Source organism: Anser brachyrhynchus, assembly GCF_964034855.1.
Source record: "Anser brachyrhynchus genome assembly, chromosome: 11".
Classification (NCBI taxonomy): domain Eukaryota; kingdom Metazoa; phylum Chordata; class Aves; order Anseriformes; family Anatidae; genus Anser; species Anser brachyrhynchus.
Genome location: NC_137706.1, coordinates 9,144,996 through 9,167,929, shown reverse-complemented (window position 1 = coordinate 9,167,929; position 22,934 = coordinate 9,144,996). Strand labels below are relative to the sequence as shown.

General features: G+C 47.4%; 1 protein-coding gene across 1 annotated transcript in view; it reads right to left on the bottom strand.

Moving 5' to 3' along the window:
- LOC308176131 (uncharacterized protein) overlaps positions 1-22,934 on the bottom strand; it is a 132,299-nt gene that overhangs the window by 65,625 nt on the left and 43,740 nt on the right. The window contains exons 6-7 of the mRNA XM_080551438.1: positions 22,117-22,281; positions 9,759-9,851 (exon numbers count right to left, since the gene is read on the bottom strand). Of these exons, the coding sequence (XP_080407564.1) occupies positions 9,759-9,851; positions 22,117-22,281 (258 nt within the window). The remainder of the gene's footprint in view (positions 1-9,758; positions 9,852-22,116; positions 22,282-22,934) is intronic.

Sequence of the window (22,934 nt, the reverse complement as noted above, 5' to 3'; positions counted from 1 at the left end):
AAACATCAGATTTAATGAAATTAGGCAATGCTCAACTAGATGCCTCAAAGACAGTGAGTAATATATGCCCCCTTCTCAGCAGTCAGGCTTCTTGGACCCCCTAGCCCTGCAAATTTCCAATGGTTGCCTTTCTCTGCTCCCCTGCCTGCTGGTAGCTGCTGAGCTTCCCCCCAAGGCAGGACTTGCTTCTCTCTCCCCACCACCACCAGTTACATTGCCAACAGGCTCCATTCCTTTGCCCATCAAAAATGGCCTCACAGCAAATGGTGCTCCCTCACTGATGTGCTGCAGCCAGCCCCAACCTCACAAAGTCGCCCTTGTCCTTGGGGGGAACGTCTTTTCTTTGCTTCTGTCAACCTAATATTAGCTAAAGGAGGTGTCAGATCTCTGGCACGGCCAGCTCCTGGGGTCTACCCAGGCCCCACTGCCCCCAGCCAGCATATCTCCATGGCCAACATTTTCTAAGATGGTTAACAAGAGGCTGGCCATGTGTTTGATCTCCAGTTCTTTCACCTGTTCCCTCTCTCTACTTGCTGTCTCTCTGGAGTTTGGCACCTGGTCTGGGTCTGTGTCCTACAGACCGCACACACGAGGTCAGTTACGCTCCTTCAACTCCACCGCCCTGACTCTCCTTAGGGGCTGGGTTCCTGAATTGAGATAAGTTTCATGCTGCACTGAGAGCAGCTGGTGAGGCACCAGATGGCTGAGAATCTGTAAAAATAAAAAAAATAAAAAAAAGCTGGGGCTGTGACAGCAGCACTTTTATTGTTCACTCATTCCCACTGCTGCCAGACTCTGAATGCATATCAAACAGGGTACATGCCCTCGCAAACACTGCTGGTACACAACTGTGCAAAACAGTGACAAAGCTCCTCTAACACCCCCAGCCAAGCCTGCTTCATGGTCTGAGGAGGACACCCTGCAACACCAGTGAACCTCGGCATCGTGGCAGAGGGAGAACCGGCTCCATCAATTGCCCCCTTGCAACACTTCAGCAGTGGCACAGCATCTGGAGGGACTGCACACCGGTCATTTTTTTTATTGCACTATAAAGCATCGTACACACCTTCAGCAGTGCATAAATAATAAATAACAGCAATAATATGGTCCCTTGAGCAAAGCTGCATTTCATCAGCAAGAAAGTCATCCTCTCTTTCCCTCTCAGCATCGCAGCGGGTGCCTATGGGCAGCCCCTGCTCTGGGAGGAGGTTGCGTCTCTGCTTTTCATTGCAACTAGCCCAGAGTTCAGGGCAGGCTGTGGCTGTTCATCACCCTTCTGTTGTGGGATGAGTTTGGTAAACTTGCAGTACTTGTGAGGGTGAGGGACCCGAGGCCTGCAGCACAGCACTTGGGCTGGCTTCTGACATGCAGAAGCAGCAGCTGCTCTGCGCCTGGGCCTCCATTTTAAGCACCACACAGAAATGTGACTGACACCTGCGCGCGCCAGAAAAAGTGCCTCAGGCAAGGCCAGGATGGAAGAGGTTTCAACTACCCTTGTCCTCTTTTGTCTGCTCGCTGGGGACCTCATTCTAGACCCGCAGAATCCAGGGGAAGCTGCAGGTTTCCAGCACTTCCCCATCACAAATGAACAAAAGCCCCCAGGAGCCTGCCTTATGACACAGAGTTGAAGGATTGGTATGTACCTGGGCAGTATTTCTTACTCAGGTGTGCCCGAGTGACTGATTCTCTCAGAAAATCATTTGAACTTTACGTGACTGAATGGTACCCAATTCTGAATTTTACCAGTAGTCTTACCAGTTCAGTCTAGATCCAAAAAAAAAAACAGGATTTAAACTATTTCCCTCAGGAGATTTCCAAAGGCTAACTTCTTTACCTAGTTGTTTTTTGTTTCTTTAAGTAATGACACATTTGGACATCCAGATATTTTGCCTGGATTACAAAAAAACTTGGAAGTCAGCTCTGGTGCACGTTTAATCCATTTTTCCAATACAGTAGAAGCACACAGACACCACTGGGCACATTTTCACTCCCTCCAGCTAATACCAAAGCAAAGGGTAGCCCTCCATCCTTGCTTTTAGAAGACATCCTTTTTTATTCACTTTTAACTACGGGAAGTAAAAGATTGATTCAAAGAAAATACCAGAAAAAAAAGTTTTAGTCAAGTGTTCAACCTGAACAAGCCTAGACTTCTGAAGTTTTCTCTTCTTCTCATTGGAAATGCACAGACAATTTTTTGTTAAATGTTGTACTAAGCTTGCAACAGGTTGCAGGCCAGAAATGAGGGGGTGAGGGTGGCTCTGCTTGATTTTACCCCAGAGCTGGGTTGTATTTTTGTAATCCAGTTTATATCGAGAAAGGCAATGAAGAACAGCTCAGCAGGAGTTCGCTATGGTGATATGAAAAGCAAACACCTGCCGTATGAGAGTATTATTTCACTTCATTACACCTATGCAATGCTACCAGATGCAAAATAGGAGCTTGAAATGCGGTGGCAAGCCTTGCCGGTAGGGCCCTTGATTTTCTGAGTGTAGGATACCCCAGCAGCTGAGGGGCTGCAAGAGGAGAGCTGCCACCAGCACAGCAGAAAAAACGAGCCCCCTTACAATTTAAGATAAGAAAAGGACAAGAGTTCAGAGGACAAAAGAGAAAGAAGACTTTCTTAAAAGCAAGCAAGGCCTCTCACTCCAATCCTGCAGTGAGGCAACAGCTTGAGAATGGAGAAAATCAATGAGTAAGAGTTGAAGGGCTGGAGCTGACTGAGAAAGGTACTTCACATACTTACTCCTCCAGAGGCAATCCGGGGTGACTCAGGCTGTCTTGGAAAGGCTGCTTCATTTCCCCAGACTGTCTTGTTATTTGAGATCGAGTGTTGGGTAAGTGGTCTCAAGCAGCAGTCATTCACATCTATACAGCATCTTCAGGACCAATGTGCCCTAACTGTTTTAGAAATTTTATATAGGCAGGGCCTCAACCACCACTAGGATCCAAAAGGCAAATGGGCAGACTACAGCTACTTCTAAAAGAAAAGGTCACCTAGAATATTCTATTTTCTGAGCCTGCCAATTTCTAATAATGATTCTCCCCCCTACATTTCTCATGGCCTAATTTCCGTCTCTATAAATCCCAGCATCTGTGGGTTGCAGGCCCACTAACCAGAATGAGATCTGTAATCAAAAATGAGTCGAAGATTTTACTTATTTTTGTTTTCCTGGTCAGGTAGCAACCTTGAAGGCAACGGCAGATTTTTAGCAATAACTCAAGATATCTCCTGGAGATTTAGTATTTTCCAAAATGAGTGGAAGTGATTTCGCATGAATCACTGAAGGTAGCTGTAATTGCCAGAAGACTCACAACAGGTTTTGCAGAAAACGTTTCTTAGTTGCATCTGACAGTCCACCATAAGCAAGACAGCATGAGAACAAAACATTGTAAGGTTACTGCAGAACAGCTTCGAAGAACAACATATCTGAAAAGGGTTACTGGTTGGAAATGCAGAAAGGAGCAAAGTAGCTTCTGTGAAACCACAAAGGCACACAACAGCTCTACTCAGAGTTGTTTGCATGGATCTCTTGAATGCAGCAGCAAATTAAATAATCTTGTTTCTACGAGATTAACCCATAGCTAAAACATTGTATCTTCATAAGGCAAAAATCTCAGCTTATTGACAAAAACATATTAACTTCTTTTTCAGCACAGGAAATAAAGACATTCTGGAGAAGGACAATTTTATTTGCTGTCTCTGATGCTACAAACTTTGGAAATATCAAAATATTTCCAATAATCATTTGTAACTACAAAGCTGAAAAGGAAACAACCCATTGTCGTCTTGATTACTTTGAAAGCAGCACTGAAAATTTTATTTGGAATATTGTCAAAAGTTAAAGATTTACTGTAATGAAATTATTTAAATATTGGCAAAGCATCCCCACTTGTAATTGGTAACGTCTATATGCATTTGTATGTGGAGTTTTGTTTCCCATGGCTAATGGAATACAAGAATATCTCATAGAGCAAGTATATTTCTGGATATACCATCCTTTGATCAAGAAGGCTGCATTCCAAAGTTGGAAATCTTTTTGCCTCATCTCTCAGCATTCCCACAGGGCATTTCTATAGACTACATTTGAAAAGGCTTCTTTTTTTGAAATACTCCTCGACTACTGGAAGAGACTTTAGTGTAGGGGAAGAGGATTGGATTGTTCGGTAGCAATTTTTAAGCTCTTTCAGGCAAACCAACACTGGGAGGCACTTTCAGAACTCCATGCTGCTTATGGTCCTTCCACAGTAAGCTTTTTTTTTTAATGGAGTTTTAAAATTAAAATAGCAAAGCACATTATTTGAAAAGTTACAAAAGAGTTGAAGACGAATCATTTGAACATAAATGCAACTTTAATCTAAGAACACAGCATCCAGAAAAAGAATAAAAAGGAATTGCATCCAGCAAAATGCATTAGCTCTCAAATATCTGCCTTCACATTTCAATTAACTAAACTGCCTTAATCCAATTCAGCCACTGAGAAAACAACTCACCACAAAACTGTTGACTTCTCAGGAAACCATGATCATTACTCAAAGGCTAAAATTTGTCAACAAGCTTTGTTGAACTGTACCCTGACTACAGCATATAATGAGAGACTCGATAACGTGCGTGTTGAATGCAGGCTTCAACAGCCTTATAGTCAAACCTGGCCAAACTTGTTTAAATTTTAGGTCTTCATCCTCCTAACTCATGGCATACCTCACGTCCCTTCCTTCCTTTTACAGACAAAAAAGGAATAATATTTTCCTTGAGAAACAAGCTGAGACACACTGCAGAAATATTGACTCTGTTAAGGCTAAGTTTCAAATTAAAGTCAATTTCAATTATACACGTAAAGAGTTTTATGAAATAATTTTAAAAAACAAAGACACATTGAAATGCATTGAAACTGCTAATAAGTATTATATTTTAGATAAAAATTGACTCTTAAGAAAATTGAATTTTGTACTTGAGGGCAATGGAAATGTAGACTAGAAACGCTAAGGAAAACAATAGTTTAAAATGTCCTCTAAAACAATCAGCTAAGAAAGGTGGTTGCTCTAATTCTGTAAAAAAAAATGTACTTCCACCTGTACCTAGCTTCCAGGAAATTACAGTCAAAACTATTGTAAGGCATTCCTACAGCCAAACACAAAGACAGAGGACCTCTGTGTGGCACTGATCAACCAGCACAAGAGAAGCCATTTCCTCACCCTTGGGTATAGCAGAGAGGCAGCCCAGGGAACTTCCTTGCCTTACAAAAGGGAATTAGAGGAAGGATTACCATTTTTCTCCAGTCCTTCACCAATGATTCCAGCAGAAGGAAGCTCCATAGGACAGTTACTTTTCTTGATGGATGCTACCTAACGATCTTTTTTATTTTAAGCGTGTATTTTGTAACAACATTTTGAAGTGCTGGCTTTCGTGCAGTTTGAGGTTCTTAGCTGCTTCTGAACATCGAGACTCATACAACTAGACACAGCAGCCACGGGACTGCACTCACCAGCCCAAAAACCAGAAATGTTTTTGCTGTGTTCAGCTCGACAACCCTCTTTTCAAACCCCATTTCACAAGCACTGACATAGTCTTGTAGCATAGTCAGAAACAGTGAAGGCTCCAGTAGGAACACGAACAGCTTCTGCCACCTTGTTGAGGGCTCTGTCCTTGAACTACACTGAGATGTGCATTCCAGGTGAGCATGCATCTCATGTGTGTGCAGCTGCTGCTTGCTACCCGTGCATTTGTTACAGCACCCAAAGCTCCTCGGGGATGTGCCTGGAGCAGTAGGGCATATGCAAATCCACTGCACGACCCAGAATTGCACCCAGACACACACACACAGAGCATCCTCACAAACCAGTGCCTTAGCCAGGAGCCTGGGTTAGATGCTTGAATAAAACATGGAAGATCTGTATTCCAGTCATGATTTCATCGCAGACTCCCTGGGTGACCTTCGGCAGGTCATTTAAGCTCTCTGTAAAAATAAGACTGATAACACTTCCTCTATCTGCCTTGCCTATTTAGACCTTAAGCTCCTCAGGCAGATTGCCTCGTACATGCACCGAGTCCCTAACAGTTGGGGCCTCTAATAACTACTGTAATACAGGTAATTATCAACAGGAACAATGCAAACAGCATCGACAGGGACAGAGTTCCACTATCCAGCCCCAAAAATACTGCAGAAGGAAAGCGGCACAAAGCAGGAAGTTATGGCTGAGCCAAACAGAGACATTATCAAATGCAAAAGTATTTCTGAGCTCTGCAATCAAACTGGAAGGCAGGTTTAGGGCTGTAACGAAAGAAATCACATTATGACCTGCTTGCACAGCCCCATGCAGAATGCACAGAGGCTTTTCCTTTCTTACGACGCTTGGGTGCTGTGATAGCAACTTATTTTTTCTTCTTTTCATAAATGAAACTTTAAGTGACCAGTAGTGTGCAAAGCCAAAATCTTGCGGGGGGGGGGGGGGGGGGGGGGCTGCTTTATCAGTGACGAAGCAGAGCACTAAGCATCATGATTTGTCTGTTTGCCTGTTTTCATTATCTTTTTTATGTTAACATTAAAGACTTAAGGAGACCATATTAAAAAATGGTGCAGAATGACTATTTGAACAGGACCAAAATGCACCTCTGAGAACAGCAGGTAATAGCAAGGCTATGCTTTTGCCTGTGAGCTGAGAAAGATGTTGTAACGCCAATGATGAGGTCTGCTGAAAAATTCCTTCCTGTCCATGCTTCTGTTTCTTCTTGCATCTTTTGGCCTTTGCTCAACAACAGCACAGAGAGAGCTAGGGGCTACGGTCACAGGAGCCCAAACAGCAGCACTCACCAGCTCTAAATGACCATGCAGTACAGCTGCTCCAAATCATTTCAGGCTGCTTCTCCAGGGAGGGCTGCCTGTGGGCTCACAAGCTGCTTACAGGGTACAATCCCCGTCCATCCCCAGGGGGAGCTTGATAGAGATTAGGTGTGCTCTGCTTAAAAGGGAGGTGCAAGGGAAGCACAGCTGTATTTTTGTACCCCTTCTCATTGCATCCAAAATAGAGCCTGGAACCTTTGGGCTGGGTTTTGTTTTAGTGATTTTTTTTTTATTTGATTATTTTTGTTCCTGCTTGTTGGTTTGTTTTGTCTCTTCTACTAGAAATTCAGTTTTTGTCTCCTCTTTTCTCCTGGAAAATTTTGTGGATGGGTGGAAAACTAATAGGCTTAGGATATCAGAGGAGCCAACAGACTGAAAGAGTCTTACAAATCACAAACAGACCTTTTTATGTAAAATGAGGTGGTTGCTTAAAGGGTACCACAAAGATGCATTTTACTAACCTAACAAATGTTCTGGCCAGCTTTTGCATAGCAGGAGGTGCAGACTGCTTGGGAAATTTGCTTCACAGCCCACCCAAAAACGCTGAGGCAAGTGCAAAACCCATACACACACCTAGGTGCACACACACAGAGTGATTTTAAACAAAAAGCAAGCAGCTTTCTTGTGAATTCCTCTTCTGTTACAGGTTTCTAACAGACACTGCCCAATACCACCATTGCATTGCTGTGTAAGAGCAGCTGATAATCATCCTCTTGGGTATTAAAGCCAGAAGGGATAGGTGAGATCGCTTATGCTGCATTCTCATTTTTACACGCACACACACATCAGTTGCTTACACCACAACTCCTTTCTGCTGTCACTGCACTGCTGTGGGACACAATTATCCATTTTTGTGCCCTTCAGCCCCTGCATTTCCTGACGGAGACGGGGGAAAAGCATGAAAGAACAGAAAAGCTCTGATTCTCTGAAGGCTCAAGCAAACCTATCGCCTCCATTTCCTGGGCAGCTATTCCCACACGAGTAGCATGCAGATGAGGGAAGCCATTTGATTTCAAAACCAAAAACCGGATAAACTCCGAAGGAAAGTAAAAATACCTTCACCCAAGAAGTGGCCCATTAGCCAACTGTGACAAGACATCTCCATCCCATGTTTCTTCGCTGCCTGCTTCATGAAGAAGCATTTACAGACCATCTCCTGTCCAGGACCAAGGGTGGACACCTGCATGCTGGACCCTTTCTGAGCTCCACAGAGGAGACAGTACCAGGCACTGTGGAGCCAGAGTCTTCCTGGAGTCTGTGATTAAGGGATGCTGTACCCTAACAGCACTCAGGCCCAAGTACCTGTAGAGAAAACTCGTTAAGTCAATAGTGAAATCAAAACTCGGTATATCGTGGAAATCAGTGGGACCTGAAGTACAGGCCGAAAGATGAGAATGGTCCCTGCAGTGCTCTCCTGAGTCAGGGCTGGAATAAGCAGAAAGCAGAGGAAAGGGAATTATTTCAGCTTTGTTCCCTTCTGGATGCTCCATATGCTGCAGCCAGCTGTTGCGGTTTGTGCATACTCTCTACAGTGGGCACATGTGACAGACTCTTACCTCCCTGCAGCGTGACTCAATCATACTGGGTCTCAAATGGTTTGCTCAAGCCTCTGATGCAGTTTGCATTTTCCCCATCCCCATCCCTGTATTTTCTCTTACCCAAGCCTCACGGCTTTAAGGAGTCACATCCTGAGGACAGGAGGAAGGTTAGGTGACTGTTCTCAGTCCATTCAGAGCTTCCTCCCTTACCCACTGTTCATCTACCAGCTTACAGCTATCTCAGCAACCAGAGGGAACATGTGTCACTAAAAAGACAAACAAATTAGTTTTGGGGGTCAATGTTACTGCCAAAAATCTCTTAAAAAGACATTCTCCTTTTAGAAAACTACAGTAAAGCCAAGAGAAAACTGGTGATGGGGTGCAGCGAAGCCCACCAGGAGCTGCTCAAACATCCTCCAAACATACAAGCCTTTCAGAGAGCACTGCACAGCATAGGGCCAAATCCTCCACTCTTAGTTCAGTAGGATCTTTGGCATACAAGAGAACACAGCCTGCAAGTCCCAGAATCAGACCCCTTGTTTATTCTCCATGTCCTGCTAAGCAGAGGGGCACACTACTAGGAAAAGTCTTTGGGTTTTAGAGCTTCCATTCTTCTCAGAAGTTGCTGCGTTTCCCCATAGTAGATCTGAAATGTGATGACGAGAATTTGGCTGTTTGCCCACTGCTGTCCCTACCCATCACATCTCCCAAAGACCCACAGCCTTCTCTGAGCTTTTCCTTTCATCCATCCAAACAACAGAAATCCTTTCCCATCATTTTTTTCCAGCAGATTTCTCCTCCACTGGCTCAGAGTGGTTCCTCCCACTGTTCCCCCACATGTTGGCTCTCAGCTTTAATCAAACTCACTTCCATATCTCCCATCTGATTAACAAAGCGCTGCCTGGCCCTCGGCCACCCTCAGAGCTGGCACAAGCAGGTGCAGCTCTGACAAAGTGACATCAAGCTGTGTGCACCCTGGATTGGGCTCGTCCCTCTGATGGAGGCCTCTTGCTCCCAACTCTTTCTGAAAGCTGTCTCATGGCTTGCACATGTGAGCAAAGCGCAGGAGAAACCAAGTCAGTTCTCACCTAACATACTCCTAGAATCACTACACGTATAAGCTGCCTCATCCTATATTTCTCCTACCTCTTTGAACATAAACGCAGTCTTTTCAGCTTGGATGTTAGTGCTGTAGGGAGTGATGAGCCTGCTGAGCGCTCCTATGGTATCAGCAGAACCTTTATTTACATTTCTTTCCAGCAAAATAGAGCAAACTTTCCTCAGTACCTGGTGAAGGGAGCCTGTCGAACACACAGAGTTGCATGCAACTGTGACCCTACATAAAGGAGAAAAAGAAACCGGTTCTCTTTCCTAGCCTTACCGTTTCCCAGGCAATTTGCAGAGATGCCCATGTGCAGATCCATCCTCAACAAACTCCCAGCTTCCTGGAGCACAGGCAGATGCAAACCGGAGCCTTTTAAAAAGAAATGTTTGTGACAAGAGTCTTGAAGACATTTCAAAGCTACAGGCAACATTGTGCTGACTCACACTTCCACCAAAACCCACTTTTCAGAGGCATCAGTAATATCTGCCCAGGGACCTCCAGCTCCTTGATTTACTAGGATTATCGTACGAATGAAGCCAACAGGCAACCTTATGTTTTAGACACCAACAAGACGTGAGTGGTGGAACTCCTTGCTGCAGGGTGCTGGATGCTATCAGTTCTCATAAGCTGAAGAATTCAAGGAAGGAAACGCCATCTAGAGCTACAGAATACAATGAAATTATGTCTGGCTAAAGAAGTAAAAAAATCTCTGGAGGCGGAGAGAACACATGAAGGAGGTGCCATGACATGTTCGCCCTGCTTCTAATGTTCTTCCTCAGGCATCCACCATTTGCCACTGCAGGAGAAAGAAATCCTGACCAGATGGACACTGGATCTCACATAGCACGGTTGCTCTTACACAGCTAAGGCGAACAAAGCATAAATTCACCCGCACTTCTGAACTACCTGCACAACCGTCTTTCCACTGTGCCTGCCAGCCATCACACTGCACAAAGAGCCTCGGGGTCACAAATTATTCAGTTTGCCTCCTCGTACGTTTCAAAAAGGGTTCCTACCTAGGCTTGGAGTCCTGCATTTAACTCCATTACCTCAAACACCCACGAGTACAGGAGAATAGTCATCCCAAGCTCATTTTACAACCAGAAAGAGAAGGCATGGCCAGAAGGTGGGTGACCTTAGGCAGGCTGAGTTCTTGCTCTCCCCTGGCACACTGACTGCGTGCTGTCCAGCTGTGACCCCATCACCACTGCACACAACTGTGCTCAGGGTTTATCTGCATTCCTTAACTTGGAGGGGATCAACCCAAACTTCAGCAACGTACACAGGCAGAGAACAAAATCACACCTCCAGAGTCTAAATCTTGCATGCAAAATGTATGGAGGGATTACAGGACAGCACCTCTGGGAACACTACGGGAATGACTGTTCCATCACTTTCCTGTGCCCTCTATCACTCTGAATGCATCACCTCAGCAGAATAATTCCTGCATTTGACCAAAAGAAAGGAATACGACTATAGTCCCACTGCAATGCCAGAAAGATGTGCAGAAGGAGGCCTCCCAAGGTCATGGTGAAGAAAACATCCACAAAACACCCACAGCTGCACCAGCAGCTGTCAGGCTCTGCCAAGAAGCCCTTTTTGAGGGGGTCTCTGGGAAAACACAGGGTATGACGGAGCACAGGATCTACCTATGGGCAACATGTACTGGGTATGGAGGACAATGCACACCCACTCCTTCCCTGCACCCGGAGCCACGCACCATCCCCTTCAGGTGCAACTCAGCCTCACGCAGGGAGAGCGAAGGGAGGTGCTGAAGGCCAGAGTTTCTCCTTTTGTCCTTGACAGCTCTGAAACACCAAACATACCACAGCATCTGGCCAAGCAGCCTGGCTCGGGCTGTCGCTCCCTTGCCAGGGAGACTGACTGACAGATTTGATCAGGCACATGGAGGATGGGCTGGGACATCCTGAAGCCCCATCTCAAGCCGCCTGCTGTTTGCAGCATTAATCTCCAGTGACAGAGAGCCCCCACCATGCACAAACCAGCTGTGCGACACTGCAAGTAGGACAACACGTCACTAAGGGAAACAGGAGGGACTTGTAAGTTGTCCTGGTGTTTTGCTAAGGCAATACATCCCCAAACCCTGCCACCAATGGGGAAGGCAGCGGGGACTGGTGATACAAAGTGGGAAGTAGACTAGAGAAGCCCCAGGATAAGGAAGGGAGAGTTGAAGCCTTCCTCAAGATGGTCTGTGTGGAGCACATCACAAAGCTTCCTATCAGTAAGAGATCTATAAAGCATTCCCCTGACTCTGGGAGATCTCTAAGCTCTAAGATGAATGCCAAAGAGTAGCGACAATATTAAGCCTTGATCACAAAGGGTCATCTCCTGCATCGTGCGCGCAGAGATCCACCAGCCCTGCTGCTTACTTGCTGGCTGCAGGAGCTGCCTCTGCTTCTCCCTCTTCTTCTCCCTCATCTTCCATGTTCCTGCATGACCTCTGCCTGATCTCCACTTCACATACTCCATCTCCAGCCCGTCTTCCCTGGCGGCGCATATACCCTCTGCTCCTGCCACAAAGCTATGAATCATGATAGAATAATAAGCTCGTTTATGAGCTGCACACAAGCCCAAAGGACCAAAGAGCAGAATAAATCGCTACAAAGCTCCCTAAGCCGATTTATTCATTCAACAGGTTTCTGCTTTGACTCCAGCCTCCTCTAACTGATGTCCAAACAATGTGGCAGTACAACAGGACAAAGAGCAACCTGCTTTCAAGAGGTTCATTACTTTTGTCTTTTCAAGATCAAGAGATGAACTGACTTGTAAAGGATTTGAGTCCCGGCACACCAGCTGAACGCATCGCTGCTCTGCCTGATCCCCAGGCTCGCGGGAAGGCCTGCGGCAGCACGCAGTATGTAAATGCACTGCTAGCACATGGACTGCTAGCGCAGGCCTGCGGCACAGCTCCGCCGGGAGGAGGCGGTCTCACCTCCGGGGTCCTCTTGCCCTCAGGGTGGTGGACAAGGGTTTCGTAATGTGCCTCTCTCGAGGCAGGAAGACTTGCAGAGTTGAACACAGCGGGTTGCTGGCTGGTACAGTCCGTACCCACAAAGAGGGCTTTGCCCTTCTTTCGCCCAGCAGATCACACCACCATGCAGGTACCTGTTCCTTCCTGCACAAATGCATCCACGCGGTAGCTCAGGACCACTCCTCTTATCTCACCAACAGGACACTGAGGCAAGGCAGGTTGCAAACACTTACCAAAGTTTGCTTTTTGAGGCAGGAGCAGAGCTGGGATGGAAATCTGCACATTCCTTTCTCTGTCCCTCGCCATCCTACCTCCTTTTGGCCTTTCCCCCAAACCTTTGGGCCAAAAGCTCATCTACTTGTTTTTTGCCACACCTTTTACTGAGGTTTACCCATTCCCAGGCTCTCTCACTCCAGCCTCACCAGGATGTTAGTAAGAAAGATTTATTTCTGTAGCTTTTCCAAGTTCATCACAGCTCAGACACAGAATTAGGAAAACACAGAATCTTGTGTGATTTCCCATTTGAGCAGTGCCCTCCCCCCGAAATCCAGGCAAGTAACCAGGCCTAGGAGTGCCCCCCCAACCACCCCAAAAGAAAGTGTGATATAGCCTAATGCATGTGACCTAGCAACTGGAGAGCCTGCATCTGCCGCTATACCTGCCCCGTATTATCTGACTGGCTTGGGTCACAAGGGTCTCTCATCTGTAAGAAACAGACAGTAATTGCTCCTTAAACGTTCATCTGTTACTTGCATTACAGCACAAACACAAGGGTCCTATCTGAGGCCCACAGGTAGAGGCAGAATATTTAGGAGAACAAAAAAAAAGTACCATAATTCAATAACTCAGCCCAGTGGAACATACATTCTGGGACAAAGGATAGGGACAGGGTCCCACGGCAGAGTACACTGCCTCTCCCAAAGGCCCCCATGGGACTGGTAGGTGTTAGACAAATGCAGAGCAATCTCTTAGACATGCTTTGGGTAGGAATTGTAAAGGAGAAGGAAGCAGGGCACGGCTAAAAGAAAAATGCACAAGAAAAAAGCATCTGTTCTCAGGCATCCTATTTAGTGACTCTGTAAATTGAAGGTAATATGAATGAGGCATTAAGGGATCTCTCACAGGCCCTTGCTATTATGGTTTCACAGGGGTATCATAGCATAAAGGAAGTCTTAAGAATGGGTAGGTGGAGTCCCTTGATTCATTAGTCCCTGTAACATCCTAAAAGCACCATAGCAAGACGGAAAGCACCAAATCAAGCTGCAAGCAGTCTCTCTCTGACCCCGGGTAGGGTTTACCCTTTGGGAGGCTGTTGGCTACTTCCACTGATGTCCCCTCTGCCAAAGCCACAACGTTCTCCAGAGTCTCTCTCTCTCTGCAGAACAGTTGGCTTTCCAACTGTGGAGCCTTCGTGCTGAGAGTATCCCTAATTTATCTCCGTGGGGATGAAAGGAGCCGGGAGGAAGGCATTCAGTTCTTGCTCAAATTAATCCCTCTTTGCTTTCAGAACAGCCCAGGAATCTCTCAGCTGGCATTTTCGTTCATGACTAAATGCTGGTGGAGGGTGTAATACATGGCTTAAAGGAACAGCTCACTGTGAGCACACACACTGCCAGGCTCACACCGCCTTTGCTTTGCAACAGGACTCAGAGACAGTGGGCTTTGAAGGGCTTTTACAAACACCTTTCCTCTACATAATTAAAAGCTGGTTATTTTTGCCACACAAGATGGAATCATGTTTAACAGCCCGATGACAGCAAGGAGCTACAGCAGGGGAAGCACACTCTGCAACTACAGGATAAACGGCCTCCAAAAACTACGGGAGAGCAGCAGAAATTGCAAAGAAAGGAGACACTGCAAGTAAATGGAGGAGCTATTCTCATCCCGTAGGGGTGTGAATTTCTGCAAAGTGCTTGCTTCAAGATCAGGGTTGAGGTCCATTTAGCAGAACAGTGGGGGAGAATGCAAGAACCAAATTAGTAAGGACAAGGAATTCTCCGTGTCCTCAGTGCGGGCTTGACTCAGCACCCATTGCAGGCACTGGAAATCTTTCAAGTGACTGTAGTGACCCCTAAAGATTGCCAGCCAGGCCCAGATTAAGAGCCTTTAGCAGGAGCCACCCAGGACGAGACAAAATCTGAGCTCTCCCAAGGTATCCCACGTGAACTGAAACCTCATCAGCTCCATGGGGAACAGACCAAAGTCTTCTGCTAGAGGGTAGGTGAAGCTGCCAGACAAGACAAAAAAAAAAGTTTGAGAAAGGAACACTGACTTCATTAATCACAAGGCTGGACATTTGCATGCAGGCAGGGAATCCTGCAGGTGCCCCATGAGAGCACCCTTGCAAAGCTGAGGACAAAGAGCAGCTCGCTTTGCATTTAGTCCAGGGGAGCAGAAGGAGGCGGGTATTTGGCCCCACGGAGTAGGGACACTCAGCACAGACTACCACCACCAGACTGCTGAGACAACAGCGCTCCACTGACATCCCGAGGGACTGACGGGAGCCCCGACAGCTCCTCCTGCCAACTGGCAGGGGCTGCAGACAAAGCCCTGGGAGAACCCTGAGCGTTTCGCACCAAGGACATGAACTCGGAGCATATCTGCATGATGGATCACGGGCCATGAGCTCACGTCTGCTCTGTGCTGCAGCCCAGCCAGGCGCGTGTTCGCTCACCACCCTGCTATTTGGATTTGACAGTGCCTGTGCAGCTCAGAAACCAGGCAGAGCCCACTACGCTGCCTGCAGAGGTACCCCAGCAGCACCACTACCTACACGTGAAGCGGCCAATTTAAATTCATCCCTTGCTTGTCTTCAGGAACTGCAGCCTCAGAGCAATCGCACCACACTTACAGAAAGTCTCCTTTTTCATAGGATAAAATAGCTGCTCTGGCAGTGATTTCAAAGGCATGCAGGCTGTTTGGTGCTTTCAAGAATCCTTTGAATTTAAGAACCGAGAACCTACACCATCCTGAGTGCTTTGGGACACTTTTCCTAAGGATTCACAAAGTGCTTTTGAACAAGGGACTCAGTCTCTTGAAGGCATTTTGCTACCCTTGCAGTGCTGCCGTGGTTTGTACGGGCAGGTGGCTTCAAACTGGTCCCAAACAGCAGTAACAGACTGATCCAACATCTCACCCCACTCAGTATAGGCTTTTTTCCTCGTTTTCACAGGCAAAATAACCACTTCAATTTAGTTTCACATCAATACATTGCCCAGGATAATAGGATAGATGAAAAGAAGAAGGGCTGACTAGCAGGAAAACATAATAAAAAGGTGCTTGACTGTGCGAGTCGGTGCTGGCCTCTGTGTCAGCGGCACAATTAGTCCGCCTCTTGCAGGCCGCATGGCTTGGTGTTGCATTTGACAGACAAATCAATCCTCCCCTTCTTCTAAGCACTGTCTAATGAATAAATCAGCAAGGTCAGTGGTGCTGCTGCTTCGCCCTTTCCCTGGCAGCCAGCTGGAGCTGGACCTGCCGCCTGGCTCCATCTGCCTTGCTTCCTACAGGGTCCAAGCGTCCTGGGGAGCAAGACTGAGCGGTTAAAACACACGACTGGGCAGCAAAAGTCTGGTTTTACTCCTGACTCTAACGTGTCATCTCAGGCAAGTCGTATCAACCCTTCAGAACAAACTACGCATTCCCTTAACACATCCTGTCTGCTTAGCCAGCTGTGGAAGAAGGCAGGGGGGAGAGGGAATAGACAACACACCACCACCCAACAGCAAGGAATACTGCCAACGGGAAGTTCCACCAAAGGACTTGAGGTCACTGCTGGCTTTGCTTTGGTCTACTTCACCACTGCCATCTGCATCAAAAGCAGAAAAAGACTGCCAGATCCAACCAGGAGTCCTCCAAGAAGCCCAATCAAAGCAGCTATGAATGTCATTGCTGTCTTACCAGAGAAAAGCACAACTAGGCCCTCACCACCTCAGTAAGCTAAACTGAAAGCTGCAGCAAGGAGCCACCTGGGGCTGCAGCATCACTGCCACCACAGCACTGCAGGAGGCGGCAGAAACAAGACCCTGTCCCATGACAGCTGGATGCCCAGGCAGATGGAGGATGCCCAGCTCTGGGGTGGATGAGGCAGAACGGATTATCGCATGCAGGAGCAGACTGGGAGCTCCCACCATCGGCCACCCCACGCCAGCTGAGGGGGAAGGAGTGCTTGCTGCAGCCAGCCCCGTCCCTGTCGGTCACCTCCAGCCCTCCAGCTTTGCTGGAGAGCCCCAGATTATTGTGCTGCTGTGCTATAAACAAATTGTTATAATGATCTGGTCTTGTGCATGCAAAAGGGCCCTGAGCTAATTAATGCAATAATAACAACAGCAGCAGCAGTAATTTACTCAGCACTAAGTACGTATTAAGTGTTTTCAAAACACCCAGGAAGACAAGACTGCCGGCCCAAAGCACTCAGCCTAAGTGGAGAGGAGAGGGAGACGGGAAAACAAGCACAAGGGGATCGGGTGAGAACATGTCAGAGACCTGCCAGAAGTAGCTTCTTGCAGACCTGTTGTAAAACTGCCACCCTGCCCTGCAGAAAGTTGGGCTCTCCTTTCTTTTTCTCCTCTCTCTAGTCCCCAGGTAATGTAAATGCCGTCCCCCGCTTATTGCCAGGAGTCTTTAGCTTTGGAGTGATTCTGACTGGACTAACCCACAAATGCTTTACTCGAAGTAATCCATGGAAGATTTGCTCCAAAACCCCATGCAAGGCCCCACGTCCCCTTCACCACTACCCCAGCAAGGGACTTTCCCACCTCTGGTTTAAGTGTTTCACTCCTGCTTGTCTCCACAGCACTGAGCTCCCCTGAAATCCCAGAGCAGTGAGTAATGCATGACCTAAACACTTTTTGTAAGCCCACAGAAAGTGCTTCCCTCAGCCCAAGCCAAAGCCTGGCACAAGGAGCAAACAATTTCTGCAGCAACCACAGAAAAGATTGGGAAAAGAGGCAAAGCAAGAGGCGGCCAAGCAGACAGATGTGTGCTGAATGGGAAAGTGATGACACACTGCTCACCAGGCCTAAAACCAACAACTCAGTTGAGGAGAGTCTGTCCCCTCCTGACCCCATGGACAGAGCCCCCTGATACAGTGGCATGAACCTCGCAAGCCCTGGGCAGCAGTCACATACAGGAGAACCACGACGGAGCTGAGAAGTGGCCCTGTACCAACCACCATCGTGACTGCCTCTACCCGACAATCAGCTCAGGGTCAAGAACTCCAAGTGACGAGACTCCCACCCTCAGAAGGATGCATTTTCTCATCTCATATCATCGCCTTCATTGCCTTCTGACACCGCAAGTCCCTTCAGCACCCTGCCCAGCGCCACCTGCCTCTTTCCCCTACTGCCTTTCCCAACCTACGTCCACCCTCCCTTCTCCTTGCCGAGCCAACAGGCCGTTCTGCAAGGCCTCAGCCCCTTCGCTAGGTCTCTGAAAACGGCCCCAACCCTCTCTTAGGGGCATGAGCCTCTGAGGGCTCAAGAGGAACACCATAATGCCTTCCTTGCAGTACAGCACACCCAAACCACTGCTGCACGAGCCTAGAAGCTATAAGGACAGTGATAGCCACAAGACCAAGGAAAGGCCCAGCCATCAAGGCTGCAGAAGAGAGAATCCCCATACAATAATGAAAGATGACTAACTGTGAGGCCATAGGTACAGATATTAATTACAAATACAGCTTTCTGCCATGCAGGCTGTGACAGGCATCCTAGTAATCGTATGAACAACAAGTTCAACTGCCTCTTTCTATCAAATTGATGGAAGAAGAAGCAGGCAGTCCTCTGGGCTAGTATGAATCACCAAAATGCAGCCACCTCCAGGGTGGGATGCAACTGTGCAGTGACAGCACCTAATCTGTTCAGGCAGGAACGAGGATGGCTATATTCAGCCTAAACAGGAAAGAGAAGCGAAACAAGGCAGGGAGAGCCAAAATTCCTCCCTGCCCAGAAGTTCCCTAAAATCAGAGGGGAAGAACCAGATTCAGATCTCATTATCAGCCAGGCAACTGGCCCTGATGCACACTGATCCTCATGAGTGACCCCAAGGGCTAAAGAGACCTCAGAGACTCACATCCCATGCTGAAAACACCCTCACTGCTGACTGTTTGCACTTTCCTCACTGGCATAAACATGGCAGGCTTTGGGAATATTGTAAGGACAGAGCAAAGCACTGGGAAGACGAAGAGCCCATTGGACTTGGCACAAGGCACAGCTCCTCAGAGCGCAACCTGTAGCATGTCCTCAGTCACTTCTCCCTCCTATACCACAGAAAACAGAGGAGCTGATGGAGGAGAGATGTCTGGCCTGGCCTCCCTTCACTGCCTTCTTTCTTACGTGCAGGGCGAAGGAGTTAAGCACACACAGACTTCAGTAGGCCAAGATGCACAAAAGCTGCTGCTTTTTACTGTTGGTCTGTTTGAACACACAACACCTCTCCCCTCCCGTCTCTCCCTCACTGTCTTTTGTAGACATCTGTGTATACAGGTACTCAGTAGATGGTTAGGTTGCAAATCTAGTTCTAAGACAGAAAAGAAATCAGCTTTCTAAAAAAAACACACCTGTTGTCAGCAAGTATGGGGACCCGGGGTTTTGCAGACAGCAAGGTTATTAAATGCTGCTGTCAGAACAGTTTTATATGACCGCATCAGCTTTTGTAGATACAAGTGAAATGGAGTTTAGTACTACTTGGGATTGCCATCAACACCATGCAGCTTGGGAATAAACGCAATGGCCGCATCCCTCCAGCACACTCTTGCCTGCTCGTGGGCAGACCACATGGCACACGCTCACCAAGCCAGCAGGACATCAAGGCAGCAAAAAGAGGATTCTTGTAAGACAGCAGCACAAGGCACTGGCCTAAGCCAGGTGAGAGAATCAGGTCCTGGCTATGGAGGTGCCAAAACTTCTCAGTCTCTGTAGAAAGGCAGCAGAGCTGGGCCCAGATGTGGGGAGGGCAAGAGAGAAAAAGGACTAAACAAACGAGCACCATGGACTGCCCTTCTTTGTGGTTCACGCTGGTGACCGCTAGATAGTTCCCTGGCTAGGCAGGGCATATTCAGCAAAATTCCTATCTTTCTGCTTTTATGAGGTTAAAACTTCCAACACCGCTTGAGGGAATATCTAGTTCCTCTTTAAATTAACGTGAATCAAGCACTGAAACCCCTATGGTAACTTGGCAAATCTCTGCTTTAATATAGAGACTCAGTGTAATTAATATCAGATTGTAGAGCTCTGGGATGTACTGCAAGGAGGTCACTGGAATGTCTCTGACATTTTCCTGAAGGCCTTTAGGCTGAATAATAAGAAAATTGCGTGGAACAAGCATAACAGCTCCACTGCTTCAGCAGGACCCTGCCTCCCTCCGTAACAGCTACAGAGGGAGGGTTCAGCCCATAATCCTCATGTCCCTGGAGCCCAGGGACTAATCCTGAACAGGATTAGCAGACCCACTGTCAGAAGACTGACAGTCATCCTGCAGGAATCTGCACCTTACTCAAGAACCCTCTCAAGATGGGTAAATCAAAAAGTTGAAGACTCGGGAGGAAGAGAGCCTCAGTGCATCCTCCTGCAGCATCAACCCCACAATTAGCACAGGCTTTTAACACTCTCTCCAGTGTTTTCTGGATAGGCAGTGGGACCTACACACCCATGGTGCCATGTAAAGCAAACTTTGGCTATTGCAAAGCTGCACCTTCAAAAGCTGAGCTGTTCTGTAAATTTTGGCTTACTGTTTTTTCCTTGTTAGCACCCAAGCACGCCCAGCTCCTCATGCTCTCCCGAAAGCAAACACCCACACAAAAGGTCCAGCACAAACACAGACAAAAGTGACAGCCCTTCTGAGTTCTCCAAGGACAAGGCTGCAACATCAAGCCCGGAATTCACAACTGACTTACATTTCTCCAGATGCCCAAAAGCAAAGGGGCCGGCTCCTCCTTAGGGGCCAGTAGGAATATAAAGGAAAAGCCAATGGTGACCCCTCAGTAGATTAAGGGCAGTGGGGATTAACTGTGGCAGGACACGTTGGGTTCTCTCCAGAGCAGCCCCGCAGGCTGCCTGTGGCACACGCTGGCACCCAGGGGTATTTCTGTGACCCCAGGTGCTCCTTCTGCTGGAGAAAGCAGCTCTTGGCGTGGAGCTGAGGGTGGCACAGAGCCAGTACCAGCAGTACTACCAGGGCACAGACACTCCGAGGATACAGTGCTCGAGAGTGTCATCCTCAGCAACACCACGGCCTGCTGCCGAGCCCATCCTCACTGCCTTCCCCTAATCCCACATCTGACACTACCAGAACACAGCGACCAAAGCCCTTCCTACAGCCCCTTCCCACACCAGCCTCCCAGGAAGACCAAGGTTCCCCCACCCCAAACTGCACACCAAGAAGGGCAGTGAGTCTTCAGCCACCCAGAGCAAGCCCAGTGGGACAGGGAAGCCAGGACATGAGGCACATGCCTTTGCTATGCGAATGCTGAGCAAGGTGCTTTCACGTGTCTTGTGTAACCGTGGGCTGCAGTCGCCTTAGCCAACAGTTGCCTTAATTGGACAAAAAATAGGCTGGTGAGATGGTGGGCAGCAAAACAATGAGGAGCATATAAGGAGAGCCCAGGAAATAGATATTTCCAGCTTCTACATAAGTCTGACAGGGAATATTTGTCTTAAGTAAATGTTGCCACCAAGCCAGTTGGGAATGTGCCCAGCCGATTTTCCTGTCACCTTGCCAGTAGCTGGGGAGACAGCTGAATATGCCAAGAGTACTTTTTAATGTCCAAGAACAGGATTTGCTGCCCATGCCCAGACACTTTGTACATACCCAACTGCACTGACCTATCTTGGACTCACTCATCTCGTGCTGCTCTAACAGCCCAAGATAGGCCCCAACCTAAGTAGAGTCAAGAAGGCTATGCAATTAAAACATGCACACAGCCTGGACTCCTCCTGACCCAGGACTTAGCGTGAGATGTCCCCATCATCTACACAGCTCTACACCCAAGTCCGGACATATTTTTACCACGGGTGTGAGTAAAGCTTACATGCTATACACTGCTTCCTCTCAGCAGTCCAAATTGCTCCCATCCTGGTAGCCTTCCAAAGCCTTTTCATAGTTTGTCCTGAGAGAAACACAAATTGTCCTACAATTGGCCACAAAAAGCTCTCACATCTCAGTACAAAGAGCCATGAAAAAAGCCTTGAGCACACTCAGGCAAGAGAAAGCAGTGAGGATTCAGCAATACAGGTGGAACTTGGAGGGCACAAGCTGTTACCACTGACAGCTTGGCCCGGCCTAGCTGCCTCCTAGGCCAACTGCAACAGAAAAGCACCACCCTGCATGGCTCCTCAGAGGAATTTTTAACCTCTGCCAGGTTAATCTTGCTAATCGTGTGTTAAACATTGTGAAAAACATTGCTTTAGGCCAAGTGAATGCGGCCACCAGTACTCAACAGCTTACCTCTGACAGCTAACCTGGGAAGAAACTGATTTTAGCTGGTTAGAAACAGGCCGCTTTGTGGGGAGCAGTGAGATTTTTACAAGACACTCCACTCTGGCTTCCATCTGCTATAGTGGAAGTGAACAGTATAAGCCAACCTCCAGAGGAGCAAACTATGGCAGCCTTAACATCTCTGAAAATCCAAGCCAGTTTTCCTACCTTGTGCTCTTCACCTTACGCAGTCCTGAACACGATCCTGTCTTGCCAGTGTGACAAGGCACTGTCACCGTGCTTTGCTCCCCAAGCATACACAGCTCACTGATAACAAGTGTTAAGAAGAAAACAGCAGCTTTCTGGCTGGTGTTTGCGTTGTTGGATTCTAGCCTGGAAGTAAAGGAATATAGAAAAGCACTTGTAAAAATATAAAGACAATGTGCTCACATCATGCTTCCATTGACTTTGAACAGTGTTATGCCTGGAGTGAAATGACTCTGTCGGGCTTAAGCTTGTCCTCAGAAATGTGTTCTGGGTTCTCAGCAATGCCATGGGAACTACATGGGTATCTCCAAGGGAAGAATTTGGCCAACTATATTTAACTATTGAAAATTGCAGGGTTATTTGCAGAATACGGGCCAGAGTCCCATAAAAGCAAAACAATCAGAAAGAAAAGATATTCCAGAATGACTGTGAAATAGCAAACTGCACCCTCTTCTCTCATCAAAGCACACCAATTTACAAAGTGATCAGCACGGGTACTGATTCAGAGAAGGAAGAGGCAATATTTACCTAAGCACCTGTGCTTATGGTGTGTTAGACCTACCCAACAGCCTGCAACCCTAACAATCAGATACTGTGGGAAAGAATTCACTATCATTTCAGCCTTAAAAGAGTCATGAAGCAGTACACAGCATCAGCAAAAACGTGCATTTTGGCAGCATGGGAATGTCATTTCGTATTAGAGCCAGAGCCTTCTGTTTTGGGTCACATTGACTCAAATGAGCTGTTTAAAAAAAAAAAAAAAAAACACCCTCATTCTC